At 45.4% G+C, this 17,018-nt stretch overlaps 1 protein-coding gene across 1 annotated transcript in view; it reads right to left on the bottom strand.

Annotated features, from left to right (window-relative positions):
* KIAA1549 (KIAA1549 ortholog) overlaps nt 1-17,018 on the bottom strand; it is a 170,554-nt gene that overhangs the window by 37,336 nt on the left and 116,200 nt on the right. Inside the window, exons 16-19 of the mRNA XM_058723543.1 lie at nt 8,711-8,916; nt 6,967-7,190; nt 5,855-6,008; nt 193-510 (exon numbers count right to left, since the gene is read on the bottom strand). Of these exons, the coding sequence (XP_058579526.1) occupies nt 193-510; nt 5,855-6,008; nt 6,967-7,190; nt 8,711-8,916 (902 nt within the window). The remainder of the gene's footprint in view (nt 1-192; nt 511-5,854; nt 6,009-6,966; nt 7,191-8,710; nt 8,917-17,018) is intronic.

Below are 17,018 nucleotides of genomic sequence, written 5' to 3'. Positions count from 1 at the left end.
AAACAAACATTAAAAAAAATTTTTTTTAAGAATTAACTTAGGAGAATAAAACGAAAACCGAGACCCCTCAGCCAAGCTTTAATTCTTATCAAATACAATCAGTATCATCGCAGTGATTCTGAAACTGAGGGAGGAAGGCCACAAAATTCCAACATATGACCCACACGAGAATTCTAGAAGGCCAGGACTTACGCTACAGGGGTTGCTGGCTGTCTGAGCAGGGCTGTAGAAGGACCCCCACTGGGTGGCTCGCCTCTCGTCCCGGGAAGGGGTGCTGTTCACAGGCAGGACAGCTGGGACCCCGGGGCCTGTGACTGCAGCACTGGCAGGCTGGCTGCTGGGGGCCACGAGGGCAAAAGCGTCATCCAGGAGGGAGTGCATGGTCTGGCGCGCCTCCTCGATGGACGGCTGAGGCGGGATGTACTGGGAGGCTGGGAAGGGCAGGCCCGGATACCTCCCCAGCTCAGCAGAGGACGGCGTCTGTACATCGGCCGGGAGATCGGGATCAGACTAGGGCAAGACAAAGAGCAAAGGGAACAAGGATCAGATGTGAGCTTATGTGGTGATGTGAAAACCACAGGGCCAAAATGGGATTTAACAATTTTCACTGACAGTGAGGAAAAGGTCACCCGTAAGAATTTTTTAAATGGCGGCTAACGGGTGGTGGTGGCAGGCGGAGCCTGAATCAGGATGAAAGGAAAAAGTGAAGATATTCAAAAATCACTTGTCCAGCAAAATTCAACCAATGAGCTGAAATGCACTTCAATACCTGCAAGTATATGTTTTCATTAAATGTCCCTAAGCAGCCAAAAATGATGTCTCAGAGTCTTAGTTACTAAACTACCTAGTCAACTTTTCATAGATACCAAAGTCTAAAGCAGTCTATTGACTACAATAAGAAAAAGCAGCCCTACACACCCTCAAGAGAGTTCAAAGTCACCACCATATCACACCTGTGTGTATAAAAAATGTTGACACTGAGGTGCCTGGGTAGCTCAGTCTGTTAAGTGTCTGCCTCCGGATATCGGCTCAGGTCATGATCTCGTTCGTGGTCTTGAGGCAGAGCTCCACGTGGGGCTCTGTGTTCATCACGGAGCCCGTGTGGGAGTCTCTCTCTGCCCCTCCCCCACGCACACACACATACACGTGTGCACTCTCTCAAACAAACTTTTAAAAATTTACTACTTATTATAACTACTTGTTATAGTAAACAGAGAGTATTCAGAAAACACGTTTTAATTTTTAATTTTTTTAAGTGTATTTATTTATTTTGAGGGGTGTAGGGAGGGTCAGAGAGAAAGGGAGAGAGAGAGAATCCCAAGAAGCTCTGACTGTCAGTGCAGAGCCCGATGCGGAGCCTGAACTCATAAACCTAAACCCATGAGATCACGACCTGAGCCAAAATTAAGAGTCGGACGCTTAATCGACTGAGCCACCCAGGTGCCCCCAGAAACCATATGTCTTTAAATGGAACTATCTCTGGATAACGTGAGTCATCAAGAAAGGTTTAAATATTATTCTATACAGGGGCACCTGGCTGGCTCAGTCAGTTAAGCACCTGACTCTTGATGTTGGTTCAGGTCATGATCCCAGGGTTGTGCTCTCTCAAAAATAAATATTAAAAAGAGGGGAAAAAAAAAAAAAAAGAAGGGCACCTGGGTGGCTCAGTTGGTTGAGTGTCTGACTTCGGCTCAGGTCATGATCTCGCAGTAAGTGGGCTTGAGCCCCACATCAGACTCTATGCCAACAGCTCAGAGCCTGGAGCCTGCTTCAGATTCTGTGTCTCCCTCTCTCTCTGCCCCTTCCCTGCTGGATCTCTCTCTCTCTCTCCCTCTCTCTCTCAAAAATAATTATTAAAAAAAAAAAAAACTTCTTAAAAAAAGCCTCTGTCCTGTCCAACAGATGATCCATTATTACTCATGCCAGCATCAAACATTTAAGGGCAGTCACTGCTTAACTCCAGACAGAAAACCACACTACAGACTGGCAAACCACAAACGACCCACAGACCTGTTTTGCTTGGCCTGTGCAGCCTTAAAAAAATAAAGAGCTAATATTTTTTAAAACCTGAAGATTTAATATTAACACTCAGATTTGTGGATTCTCTTGGCAGAACCTGAAGCTGTGGCATCACCCGGCCCTTACTCCTCCGACAGAAACAACTGCCGTTGAGCAGTGGCTGGCTCTTGAGATGGATCCGGGGCCCTTCCCCTCCCAACAGCAGGGGGGTGGTCCCACTGCTGTATGCATGACACCTCGGTCTCTTTCTCTAAAACTGGGCTATCCCAGGAAAGGTTCCAGTAAGTGAGAGCTGTCCTCAAGGAATTATAAGTAAGGATTCGGGGTCCCAAGGGGTTCTCTGACGTATGACGAGCGCTAGAAGAACTCTGTGTTCCTTTCCTTACGAGGTGGATAAAAGGTCCACATGCAGGCCCCTCTCCCATTCTTGGATTTCTTGAAGAGCAGAAAGGGAAGACTGTGGTCAGTAGTGCGTCACCAGACTAACAGTTCATGGTGGAACAAAGGAAAAGGGTGTCTATAAACACATCCCACTGGCGAGTGAAAGGGTCTCTCCAAAGACAGAAGTGATGCTCCTGGTGGTGGTTCCAGTAAGTGACTAGTTACCTGTTGTTTAAATGAAAGAAGGCAAGAAAGAAACAACAGGCCCAAAATGGAGTCGCTGCCCCCCCCAGGAGCAAACCAAGACTTCACTGCATTTTCAGCCTCTTCCAGGAATGTGACCTTTAACCAGTCAATCTGGAAATTCCTGATCTGCACTAGTGAGGTAACAGGCGTGATAGACCACCCCCCCCCCTTCCCCCAGAGAAAGGTGACCTTGCCTGAAACAATTCGCTCTTTGTTAGAAAACTTCCTTTTCTGCCCCCTTCCATTTTGTACAGCTCCTCGGAGCTCCTTTCAACTCTCCGCGTCTGATGCTGTGGGATTCAAGAGCTGTTGAGTAAAGTCTATGAGATCTTCAAACTTACTCGGGTGAATCCTGCTTTATAGCGTTGTGTGGCAAGGAAGCGAGCATGTGGCCACACAAAAAACTGCAAGCCTGAACAGAGATTCCAACGGTTTAACTTTTACAGCAAAAAGTATGCTGTGAAGGAGGGACTCATGAATCTTGCCAAGAAGGCAAAGAGCTACAGAGCCATGACGTTAGAGCTTTCCGTTCTTTCTTCTTCCGGTCTCCTCATTTTGCAGGCTACACTGCCAGCAACTTGCAGGCCAACAAGAGATCTTCATTTTTCTGTATCTCGACACCTGTAGGGTGTTTCACATAGAGGTGGTAGTCAATAATACAGGGGGAACCGTGGTGTGTGGAAAGGAAGATTTACCCAGGATCCCTGCTGGAATTTGAATTCCACTCTCTTGAATCTCAGCCTGATAATTTCGTTATTAGTCAATGTGTTTTCCTTCGGACAGGTACACATTCGCCCATCATTCCTCAGAAATACATAGGAAGTTTTTACCTTCAGTCATCAGACAGGATGTACTCTGGTGCCCATTTTGCAGTCTTCCGTAGGAATTCTAAGAGAGTGATCAGACACCCTGGCTGGCCCAGGACAATGTCAGGGTATGCCTGCTGTCCCAGTATAATCATTAATAGAGACTCTTTTCACTCTCCCAAGTGCCAGGCTTGGATGATAAATTGTATCAGGGGTAGACAAACCTTTTCCGTAAAGGACCAGACAGCAATTATCTTAGGCTCTGTGAGTCACAGAGACTTTGCTGCTCTGTTATTTAACTCTAACACTGCAGCAAGAGCAGCCATAGAGAACACACAGATGAATGGTGCAAGGGCACAACAGTGTTCCAATAAAACTTTACAAAAACAAGTGGCTGGCTGGATTTGGCCTGAGGGCCATACCGTGCTGAGGCCTGAATTACAATGGTAACCCCAGTTGCCAAGAAATCTAGGAATATTCCTTTCACCCTAGGAGAAAAGAGCTCATAACGAGAAGACATTTTGAAGGTAGAGTGTAAAATTTAAGAAAAAAACACATGAGTAGTATAATCTTCAAGATGAAATACTACCTAAGAAAAAATGAGTTCAAAAAAAAGGGGGGGGGGGATTATCTTTGAAAGCGTGTGTTTCAGAATTTTTATGGAATGGAAAAAGCCCACGTAAGAAAAATTTCATTTTAAGGAATCTCTGAAAAAATGAAGCTGGCTGACTGAGGCGGAGCTCTCCAGGAAAGGGCTGCTTTCCACCAGCTGAAGGAGGGGTCTCTGCTTTCCACTAAGAAAAAGAGCAGGAAGTACAAGGATGATCCGGTCACCCTGAAGGAGGCCTGATTTCGGATCATTGATGAAGACAAATGGAGAGAGCAAGAAGACGACAAAAGACTTCATGGCAACAGATGACGGGACTCAGGGCTACTTAAAAAAGACGGGATGGGGCTGCGGATTTCCTCTGAGAGATGAGCCCTGGCTGGCTCGGGAAGTCAAGGGGTAAGAAGGAATGCGCCCCCCCCCCCCCCATCAGGCCTGCAAGTCCCCGGTGAGACAAAAGCAAAAGTTCAAGTGACCATCCTGGGGAGCCCAGGGGACAGTCTTCTCCAGGTGAAGCCCAGACAGCCACCTGTCCACAGCACAAGAACACTACAAGAGCGCCACCTGCTGTATGAATTGCCAGCCCGGGCTCCCCCGTCTCAGGAATTCATCCACAGCTCATTCCATTCAGGAGCACAACAGTCTCAACTGGAGAACCTTTCGACCCCCTGGGATTGCACCAATCCTCACAAACAGGCACGGCCAGTCTTTAAAACACCAGAAATACAGTCAGTTGCCAAGGAAAAGTCTGGTTCTTTCGGATGATCATGATTCGATGCTATCTAGCCCTAACGTCAGTGTAGTGTTTGCCCTATCTCCATAATTAGTCTTTGTATCTTTCCAGGGTAGTTATTTGTCTAATTTAGGAGGCAATGGCTGGTTGCATAAATTCTGTCCAAAGTGATCATGCGCATCACAAGCCCCTTCTCCAAGATGTGGGGGTTTTTTTTGTTTTTTTTAATTTTTATCTTTTTTTTTTTTTTTTTGCTAATGTCTCTCTAAACAAGGATGCCTCTGTAAGCGCATCTCCGGAAGGAGGAAGGGGTCTTGTGCAATGAGCCAGGTTTGCACCCCGGCCCAAGGCTACCGGTGTCCTTCCCGCACTGCTGGAAGTCAGCCACATCTGGCTCTCCCTCCGTCTTGGGTTGTCTTTGTGTCACAGACCTTTGGGGAGGCTGGCACTTTCTTCCCTACTCAATGAGGTCTGTGTATGTGCGCCTTAATGCTTTCAATGTCTGCCTTTAACACTTCAAGCGATTCTGTGTGTGCCCCTTTCCGTTGGAAGAAAAAAAAGTTTAATTCCGTATTTCTTAATTTCCATTAAGCTCTTTGTTCCATTAAAATTACACACACACACACACACACACACACACACACACACACACACACACAATACCTTCTTGCACTCTAGGAAGAGAAGGGATAGACAAAACCCTAAATACCCCTCCTATCACCAAGAAACCCAAACAATTCTATGACCGGGGGAAGGAAGAAAAAATTGTTTTCCAGTTAACTTCCAGGAGTACCCATCCTGAAGCATAAGAGAACAGGGATTGTGTACAGAAAGGACAAACACGGGGTTACGTTTCCAGAGAGCTCACTTCGCAGCCTGCTGGGCTCTGTGACTCAAGTCTCCTCTCAAAGGAGCAGCCTACCAGTTCCCTCACTCCACATGTCTCATGGCCCTGAGTGTCAGTCATCGGCAGCAACACCACACAGGGCAGCAGCCACTAGCGGTCACTCTCCGAAGAGCCACCCCACCCCGGCTCCGGGAGCTAGAGTCAGCGTTACGTACTGGGCAACCAATGTAGGCAGAGTTGTGGACACCGGGGGGCCTCTTGTAAGTGCCATCACTGTCTGTGGTGATGAGTCTGTCCTTCTCAGCATCTCCGGGACAGCCGTTGACCTGGTGTTTTCGGCGTGGTTTAGGAGATCGTTTTATCCTGGAGCTGCGGGAGGGGGTGGGGGCAGGAAGGAGGTTATCTTCATAGGAAATAATCCTTCCTGCCAGTAGTTTATCCACTAAACATAAAGTATTTTCCAAGCATCTGGGATATGGTGGCCACTGTGGTGAACACCCCATAGGATACAAATATGTAAGACATAGTCTCTGCTATGAGGAAGCCACAGTCTACCTGAGCATATTAAATGCACGCAACAACAGAGAATAATATAAGGTAATATATAACCGTGACTTTTTCCGGACTTTCAGAGAAGGGCAAGATCAGTGTGAGCTACCAGTATCATGGCTGGCTATACAGCACCTGAACTAGGTCTTGAAGAGCAAGTAGGATCTGCAGAAGGGGAGGGATGTGGGGAGAAATGCGAAGCAGATGAATGTATGGCGGGCAACAGCAGGCCCATCTAAGGGAGAGACAGTTCTGTCTACACTGCTGGATGGTGGAAAGTAGCCGGAATGGGGAGGCAGGGCGCCTCCTGTTACAGGGCAGGTTCCATGCGGCAGGGAACCAAAGCAGTTACAGGTGTTGGGCACAGCAAGACCAACCAGAGCAGCGATTATAGCACACACACATGCCTTAGGGGCAGGGGTCTGGAAGGCCAAGAGACCAAGACTCGGAGGGCAGCTATGGGAAAAGAAATGCACCTGCACCTGACACGGACGGGTGCCCACGCGAAGGAGGTGAAGGTACTGGAGGTGAGGGTGGGATGGGAGAGGAGGGAGATTCCCCAGTGAGAGAGACTCGAGCACAGCCATCTGAGAAAGAGAAGGTGCCTGCCATATCCAACTAGGTGAATTCGGGAAGGCAGAATAAAGCCAGGGCCGGGGTTCTGAGGCCCCTGGAGGAGCAGGCAGGAGCATGAGAAGAGGCCCAGCAGGAGCAAGGCCGACGGCGCCTCCACAGGCAACCCTTGGGGGGTGCCCCTGCCCCCTCTGTGGACGCCCACCTCTTCCTGGGCTCTATGAACACTGAGGGCACGCTGGCCGTGGGGTCCAGGATCTTGTCAATCTGCATCTGCGCCCTGCGGTATACACGGTGCCGCTCGCGCGTGTCGCCCGAGGACAGGTCGTCCACCACCGGGAACTCATAGTGGCCACGGCGCTTGGCGCGGAGCCGGATCTTGTTCCGATGGTGCTCAATCTCGGACTTGTGCCGCAGGGCCGTCTGGATCTGCGTGGCCGAGGGGAGAGAAATGAGTCACATGGAATGTTCCCGAAGGTTCCTGCCACCCACGATGAGACAGCATCTTAGGGAAGGCCTTTCTTTTCCCCAGACCCGTGTCCAGGCCCAAAGGGACAGGCACTCCCACATGGGGGCATACATACCTATGTATCAAGCACTACATTTTAAAAAGAGAGTAAAAAAAAAAAAAAAAAAAGATGTATGCTATCAAGTTGTGAGGCCACAGGCCTGGTGAGCACATTCCCTTCTTTCTTTCCACCAGATGGAAAATCCACTTTAGGGAGGATTTACCCGTAGCAGGTACAGAGGCGTGCAGACAGCTCTAGGTTAGGACTGGGGCTGAGCAGGGCCAGGACTCGGTGAGAAGAGACAACACACACCATCCTAAACCTGGGACACACGTTCTTGTCACATTCTTAGCAAGAAGCCAATGAGGGCTAGAGAGGGAAAACTCTAGGAACTCTTGATGGGACTTCGGTAAGATGATCTACTTCAAGGATCACCTTTAAAGTGGGCAGGGGGTTTCCGCCACACCAACTGCTTATGACTTCATCCTGGCAGAACTCACAACAGTAGCAGGTATTTGTTAGAGGCAGGAAATGCACAGCATGAAGCTATGTGCAGTCCTAAATGGCTCAGGCCAGGTCAAACTTTTCAAGTTCAAGGTAACAGTGCCTTGGCCTGGCCTTCTGCTTCCCCAAATCTTACCAACTCACTCTTCCAGGATTCACTGGAAGACGATTTTACTACGCCTTCCTAGATCCTTGGGATCAGAGCGGATCTATCTGGGATCACCCCCTAATTCAAAGGTTCATTAGGAAAACCGACCGATAGGACTTAGCATTTAGTCCCATTTAATACAGCAAAAGGACGCAAATTAAAATAAGCACAGGGTATGTGGGGTGAAATCTGGAGGAAATAAAGCACAAGCTTCTAAGAGGCCTTTCCCAGGGGAGTCACACTAAATATGCTTAATTCCTCCAGCAATGAGTTGTGACAACACATGTAAAATGTTATCCACCAAGGAAGCCCATCAGAGATGCAGTGCCCAGGATCGGTACTGGGGGCTGGTCCAACAGGCACCCTCTGTCTAGCGTGTACCAAAATCCCAGAGTCCCAGAAGGAAAAGAGATGTTCGAGTAAGTCATAACGTTTGCAAAAACGGTCTGGGCACAGTGAACCACTCTGTTCTGGGAATGACAGGAGCCTTTCTGACATGTAAGTTCCTCAACATCAGCCAAGGGCCAAAACAGGACTCTTGAAGGATAGCAATCTCATGTTTGCCACATGAACTCTCTGCACAACGGCCAGTGTGCGAAACGGTGTCCTTGAATGTTATCTGATCTAAAAAAGCGGAGCATAAAACTTAAAATTAAGCATACTTCTTAGCAGCTCCGACCTTCAACACTGCAATTTTCACTTGTTGGTAAGCACTGACCAAATCAGAATGTGGTTTTTTTGTTTTTTTTTTTTTTAATATAAATGTACTTTTCAATATGAGCAAATACCTCTTTGTTAATTTTGTTGGTTTCTGCCACCCGGTCGGCCAGTACGGTGTGCTGAACTGGAGGTCCTGGTATCGGCTGCATGGCGATCAGCTGTATCTTACTGGGAACCCGCCGGCTGGCCTCTGAGGACCTTGAGAGCCTGTCCACGTGCTCAAAGATGGAGGCTGACGAGTGCTGCTCGTTCCCTGAACTGGGCGGCGGTGGCCCTGGAGCAGAAGGAAAAGCAAAAGCATAAATAAGAAACAGCAAATAATCAATCGTGATGCTGCATGGTGTCAAAACTTGCCATGTTTCGTCTAACAGCATCTCAAAGTCTTCAGGAAGGAAAGAGAGAGGACAGGAGCTGCTTAGTCAGTCACTAAGCAACTTGCACAACTTTTAGAGGAACATTGAAAGCAGCTCTGAACTTCCGCTATCAGTTGGAATGATAAAAATTTAGCCACCAGGGCAATTATACTGATAGAAAAACAAGAAAATAGGGAACAGTGGACATGCAGGTATGTGCTGGTTAACAATGAACACATCTGGAAAATTACAGAAAAGTTATGAAAGAAATTGAAGAAGACACACAAAAAATTGGAAAAACATTCCATGCTCCTGGACTGGAAGAACAAATATTGTCAAAATGTTGGTATTACACAAAGCAATCTACATATTCAGTGCAATCCCTATCAAAATAACACCAGCATTCTTCACAGAGCTAGAACAAACAATCCTAAAATTTGTATGGAACCAGAAAAGACCCTGAAAAGCCAAAACAATCCTGCAAAAGAAAACCAAAGCTGGAGGAATCACAATCCTGGACTTCAAAATACATTACAAAGTTATAACCATCAAGACAGTATGGTACTGGCACAAGAAAAGACACTCTGCCCAGTGGAACAGAATAGAGAACCCAGAAAGGGACACACAAACATATGGCCAATTAATCTTTGACAAAGCAAGAAAGAATATCCAATGGGATAAAGACAGTCTCTTTAGCAAGTGGTGCTGGGAAAACTGGACAGCGACATGCAGAAGAATGAACCTGGACCACTTTCTTACACCATACACAAAAATAAACTCAAAATGGATGAAAGACCTAAACATAAGAAAGGAAGCCATCAAAATCCTAGAGAAGAAAGCAGGCAAAAATCTCTTTGACCTTGGCGGCAGCAACTTCTTACTCAACACTCCCTCCCTCAGAGGCAAGGGAAACAAAAGCAAAAATGAACTACTGGGACCTCATCAAAATAAAAAGCTTCTGCACTGCAAAGGAAACAATCAGCAAAACTAAAAGGCAACCGACAGAATGGGAGAAGATATTTGCAAATGACACATCAGGTAAAGAGTTAGTTTCCAAAATCTATAAAGAACTTATCAAACTCAATACTCAAAAAACAAATAATCCAGTGAAGAAATGGGCAAAAGACATGAATAGACACTTCTCCAAAGACGACATCCAACCGACACATGAAAAAATGCTCAACATCACTCATCATCAGGGAAATACAAGTCAGAACCACAATGAGATATCACCTCACACCTGTCAGAACGGCTAACATTAACAACTCAGTCAACAACAGACGTTGGCAAGGATGCGGAGAAAGAGGATCTCTTTTGCATTGTTGGTGGGAATGCAAGCTGGTGCAGCCACTCTAGAAAACAGTATGGAGGTTCCTCAAAATGTTAAAAATAGAACTACCCTACGACCCAGCAATTGCATTACTAGGTATTTATCCAAGGGATACAGATAGGCTGTTTCAAAGGGGCACAGGCATCCCAATGTTTATCGCAGCACTATCAACAACAGCCAAAGTATGGAAAGAGCCCAAATGTCCATCAACGGATGAATAGATAAAGAAGATGTGGTATACATACACAATGGAGTATTACTTGGCAACCAAAAAGAATGAAATCCTGTGGTGCCTGGGTGGCTCAATTGGTTAAGCCATCTGACTCTTGGTTTGGGCTCAGGTCATGATCTCATGGTTTGTGAGTTCAAGCCCCACAATGGGCCCTGTGCTGACAGTGCAGAGCCTGCTTGGGATTCTCTCTTTCCCTCTCTCTCTGCACCCCCCGACTCACTCTCTCTGTCTCTCTCTCAAAAATAAATCAATAAACAAAAGAAAAAAATGAAATTTTGCCATTTTTAACTACGTGGATGAACTAGAGGGTATTATGCTAACCAAATTAGTCACAGAAAGACAAATATCATATGACTTCACTCATATGAGGAATTTAAGATACAAAACAAATGAACAAAAGGGAAGCTAAACTAACATAAGAACAGGGAGGGGGACAAAACATAAGAGATTCTTAAATATAGAGAACTGAAGGTTGCTGGAGGGATTGTGGGTGGAGGGATGGGCTAAATGGGTAAGGGGCATTAAGGAAGATACTTGTTGGGATGAGCACTGGCTTTTATACATACAGGATGAATCACTGGAATCTATTCCTGAAATCAATATTACGATATATGCTAACTTGGATGTAAATTTTAAAAAATAAAAATAAAGGGGTGCCTGGGTGGCTCAGTCAGTTAAGTGTCCGACTTCGGCTCAGGTCATGATCTCATGGTTTGTGAGTTCGAGCCCCGCGCTGGGCTCTGTGCTGACCGCTCAGAGCCTGGAGCCTGCTTCGGATTGTGTCTCGCTCTCTCTCTCTGCCCCTCCCCTGCTCACGCTCTGTCTCTATCTCAAAAATAAATAAAACATTAAAAAAATTTTTTTAATAAAAATAAAAAAGAATTCTCACGGCAAAAGAAAAAAAAATTAAAATAATGAACACATCTAGTCTTTCAGTTCTGACACACAAAGAAAACTAAGTTGAAGAGCCACAAAAAGAAAAAGTTGCTGCCGAGAGGGAATTTTTCCCACTTAAAAAAACAGGAGTGGTACCCTTAAAAAAGGGGGACACTACATGGCATGCATATCTTACTACATTGAACTTTAAAAATTTTTTTTAACGTTTATTCATTTTTTTTGATAGAGCATGAGTGGGGGAGGGGCAGAGAGAGAGGGAGACACAGAATCCGAAGCAGGCTCCAGGCTCTGAACTGACAGCACAGAGCCCGACGTGGGGCTCGAACTCAGGGACCATGAGATCATGACCTGAGCTGAAGTTGGGACACTCAACGGACTGAGCCACCCAGGCGCCCCAACATTGAACTTTTCAGAAAAGTAACCAGAACTTCAAAAGAGAGGGGTGCCCCGGTGGCTCAGTCGGTTAAGTGTCCAACTTAAGCTTGGTCATGGTCTCATGGTTCATGAGTTCAAGCCCCGTGTCTGGCTCTGTGCTGACAGCTCGGAGCCTGGAGCCTGGTTCAGATTGTGTGTCTTCCTCTCTCTCTCTGCCCCTCCCTCACTCACACTCTGTCTCTGTCTCTCAAAAATGAATAAGCGTTAAAAAAAATTAAAAAGAAAACAGAGACCGGATCTTAGTAGAATGGGTGATTTTCTCCAATTTCTTGCATTTTCTCTAGTGGGGATTTTCTCTAATGCATATGACTTTGGTAGTAGATATAATCCCAATAAACTTTACTTTTCAAAAGGCAAAGAGAGAGATGCAGAAGGGATGAAGAGATGGGAAGAGCTTGATAGAGGTACTTAGATACACTCCCTCTGCTAAGCCACAGTTGTCCCCTGAACACTCTGGACAGTGCTTTACAATACACGACCAAGAGGTCACAAGAAGGAGCGAGAGCATGTGGAATCTGTTTTAATGCACGCACATCAGTGGTGTGTACGTCTTTGTATTTCCTCTCAATTTGAATTATATCCCACACGATTAGAAATGATTTATAGAACTGTGAATGAATGATGCCTCTCTAGCAAGGGAGCATCGTTATCTGGATTCGGGCTATTCTCGGGCTTTCCTTCCCTGCCCTGGGCCCAGAGGGAGCCTATTTGTGCAACACAAGCACAGCCGGCACCACCATTCATCCTGTGGCAGCTACTCAAATTGCAGGCACAAAGCCTAAAAGGGGGTAATTAGCTTCGCCAGACAGGCTAGCCTTGCTAACCCAAACTTTCACAGTAACAGCAAATGTCACAAAGGGGAACCCTTTAAGCTACTGACACTTAAAGATGAGACGCTTTCCTCCAGAAGGGTTAACAGACCGGGGCACACAGATGACAAAGGAAGATCACCATTCCCCGACATCCGCGCTGTCTTCCTGCCTGGGTACCTCCGAGCTGCAAGCCTACGCCTAGCTCCTGTCGGTGCCCTCTTCCAGTCCCCAGCTGTGGTCACGGTTTGGCACAATTCACCAACTGCAACCAGACAATATATGTATGTGTATATATCTGTAACGGGGATATACTTTTTTAAGTGTATTTATTTGGGGGAGGGGTGGGGAGGGTTAGAGAGAGAGGGAAAGAGAGAGAACCCCAAGGAGGCTCCAAACCATCAGTGCTGAGCTCGATGTGGGGCTCAGACTCATGAACTGTGACATCATGACCTGAACCGAAGTTGGATGTTTAACCAACTGAGCCACCCGGGCGCCCCATAACTTGGTTATTTTTATGTTTGCTATATATTGTACAAATAAAAACTGCATGGACAATAATGACCAATGGAAGGTACAACTGGATACACAGAGATTAATCTGCATGAATATACCTTAAGGTAATAGGAGATTTTGGATTAAAATCCATTTATATTCAAATAGAAAACCAAAAAAACTGTAATGATAGAAATTAGAGTATAGGATAATGTAGACAAAGCAGGACGACAGGGGAAAGAACTATAGGAAGTGCTGAAATGGTGAAGCTATAAAACATTTTTAAAGAATATTAATTTCATTATCTGCAGGTGAATACAAAGTACACTATCGCTAAGGCCCGTGGCCCCCATTAGTGTCCTGGGAGGCAGGGATCACATTTCTGTCTTCCTCTTCCTCCCATTCTAGCACCTCACCCGCCACAGGCACTAAGCACAGATATGCTGAATGCAGGACTAACCAACCAGTCACTTCAACTAAGTTTATAAAATTTTACCCCAGAAAGGCATCTGGGAATCTGCTTCAATGAAAAGAATTCTAATCTGTGAATTTAGTCATTCTATGAATGAGTGCTCCACAATTCCTTGACAAACTTTGATGTGATAGGCAGTCAAAACAGTTGCCCTGCAATCTCCCCCAAATTATTCATTTGCTTTGCAAACTCCGTAGCAACGCCAAAGGAGGTATCGGCTTAGCTCCAACTGAAACTTCTAGAAGTCCATTCTACAATTCAGAACTTGTGGAATTCTCATGAACGAAGTGCCAACTACTTAAAAATCACATCCTTGGGGCGCCTGGGTGGCTCAGTCGGTTGAGCGTCCGACTTCAGCTCAGGTCATGATCTCTCAGTCTGTGAGTTCGAGCCCCGCATCAGGCTCTGTGCTGACAGCTCAGAGCCTGGAGCCTGTTTCAGATTCTGTGTCTCCCTCTCTCTCCGCCCCTCCCTGACTCAGGCTCTCTCTCTGTCTCAGAAATAAATATTAAAAAAAAATTTTTTTTTTAAATCACATCCTTGCACGCACATGTTTCGCAGTCCTTACCTACTCAGTGGATTCCCAATGACAGAGGAGGAGGGACACAACATTAGGCAAGAATACCACAATGGTGGCACAGTACCAGGCTGAATGCCGTTGCCTTCACACGAGGAAGGTGCATCGTCTCCCTAGCTCATCTCTCTCTTCACAGCTCTGCTAAAGGGAACCCGTGGTAACAATGTGACTTACTCTAAAACCACAGTAACTGAACACAATGACATCTAAGTAACCTCCTAAGGGTCCATAGACGGTCATATATATGCATCATGGTCTACCCACCTTCCAAAAATAGTCAGCTGGCCAGGGGATAAAGCACAACCTCTAATAGACCAAAATCAATGATGCTCTTTTCTCAGCCACCATTGCAGTGTGGGTCAGAGGACTTGTGACATCCATCGCAAGTCTTACCAACGAGTCAGAAAGGACCCAGAGGCCAGGGCACCTGCTGTGTTAAGACAGAACACTGGTCCCAGGGCAACATGGAGGAGGGACCCAAGTGGTTCTCAGGCAACTATGACTTGTCACAAAAGAAGGACTTTTACATGAATCACAAAATAATTCAAAAGCTATGATTAAAAACTCACAATCCTTGGGAATGCTAACTGGTGCAGCCACTCTGGAAAACAGTATGGAGGGTCCTCAAAAAAATTAAAAATAGAACTACCCTACAACCCAGCAATTGCACTGCTAGTTATTTATCCAAGGGACACAGGTATGCTGTTTCCAAGGGGCACACGCACCCCCATGTTTATACCAGCACTATCAACAATAGCCAAAGTATGGAAAGAGCCCAAACGTCCATCGATGGATGAATGGATAAAGAAGATGTGGTGTGTATATATATATATATATATATATACACACACACACACACACACACACACACACACACACACACACACACACAATGGAGTATTACTCGGCAATCAAAAAGAATGAAATCTTGCCATTTGCCACAACATGGATGGAACTAGAGTGTATTATGCGAAGCGAAATTAGTCAGAGGAAGACAGATATCACATGACTTCACTCATATGAGGAATTTAAGATACAAAACAGACGTTGGGGCGCCTGGGTGGCTCAGTCGGTTAAGCGTCCGACTTCAGCTCAGGTCACGATCTCACGGTCCGTGAGTTCGAGCCCCACGTCGGGCTCTGGGCTGATGGCTCAGAGCCTAGAGCCTGCTTCTGATTCTGTGTCTCCCTCTCTCTCTGCCCCTCCCCTGTTCATGCTTTGTCTCTGTCTCAAAAATAAATAAACGTTAAAAAAAAAAAATTACAAAACAGACGAACATAAGGGAAGGGAAGCAAAAAGAATATAAAAACAGGGAGGGGGACAAAACATAAGAGACTCTTAAATATAGAGAACAAACTGACAGTTGCTGGAGAGGCTGTGGGAGGGGGAATGGGGTAAATGGGTAAGGGGCATTAAGGAATCTACTCCTGAAATCACTGTTGCACTACATGCTAACTTGGATGTAAATTTAAAAATAAATAAAAATTTTTTTAAAACTCCCAATCTTTTCTGTAGGGTATTTAAGTTCTATGCAAGCAAAAAAATACCTTCATGGTAGCTTTAAAGAAGTAAACAAGATCTTTCAAGCGAAGTGATATTTGTAGTGAGAAAATCATCTTTCTAAAATATGAAAATAACGTACAGATTGTGGCGTCTCTTCAAGTCATAATGGTGACATCTTAGCTTCCAGAACTCACAACATCTAGTGTACTTGCCTCCTTCCACGGACAACTCAGTCCCACACCTGACATGCTTACTAGTTGGATTTTGAGTATGTGTTGATAGTGATATTTGATTTTTGTTAGCCACACAGAAATACTGGTTTTAATACTGTTAGTAAGGAGTTAAATGCAGGAACTAAAAGCAAGATTTTCTCAGATAAGCAATGAACAGAAACTGAGAAACTCCAGAACTGATTCTTTTTTTTTCTTTTTCCCTCTCAAATATTTCCTTCCTAGAATCAAAATTAGATTTTAGTTCTGTCTGTCTGAAACAGGGCACCTGTTAGCATGGTGCTTAAATAACTTTTACAATTCTGTGAAACTGGATCCAAAGAAAAAAGTCTTCCTTTATTCTAAGGGAGTTTTCTTTAACATCAAAAAAGAGCTGGAAGGAATCTCAAAAATGAGCTAGTTTAGTCCTACAGAAGCTCCAAAGGCTAAGGGACTTGCAAGGCCACCAGCATGACAATGATAGATCAGGCCCTCTAGCTTCCATCTAGAATCTGTTCATTTATAGAATATGGTTCACTCGGTACTGCATTTTGAAACAAAGAAATTTATGACGGCAAATGTTAAAGTATAAAAATTACTATTAAAAAGAGTATCCTGGGGCATCCCAATTTTCTTTGCATTACTGAAACGGCCCTGAAATATAAATAAAACTCCAGCAAATACAACAGCTGTACTAGCACATTTACTTAACAGAATCTCTTAAACTAAAGCCAAGCTACCTTGCCATCACACCAAAAAATGCTCCTAAGTCTAGTTAGACCTGTGGGCTTAGTTTTGTCACGGAGCAAGAGCTCCACGTTCATGTCTTTGGGACGGACACAAAGTTCGTTTCATACCTGGCCTAAACAACCACAGACTACAGATTCAAATATGCTACGCCACCCGATTGCACCGAATGACCTATAGGAAGAATGATCTAGGAACAGAACCAAATATAATGCATTTGGACCCATGATACATAAACGACTTTCTGGCAGTAGCAGCTGGGAAATACTGGAACTGGATCCTAAGAAGGTCACTAAATCCTGGAGGTAGTGTTTGCG

The sequence above is a fragment of the Neofelis nebulosa genome, chromosome 4 (assembly GCF_028018385.1).
Source record: "Neofelis nebulosa isolate mNeoNeb1 chromosome 4, mNeoNeb1.pri, whole genome shotgun sequence".
Taxonomy (NCBI): domain Eukaryota; kingdom Metazoa; phylum Chordata; class Mammalia; order Carnivora; family Felidae; genus Neofelis; species Neofelis nebulosa.
Note: the sequence above shows the minus strand (reverse complement) of the source record. Positions and strands in the feature narration are given on the sequence as shown.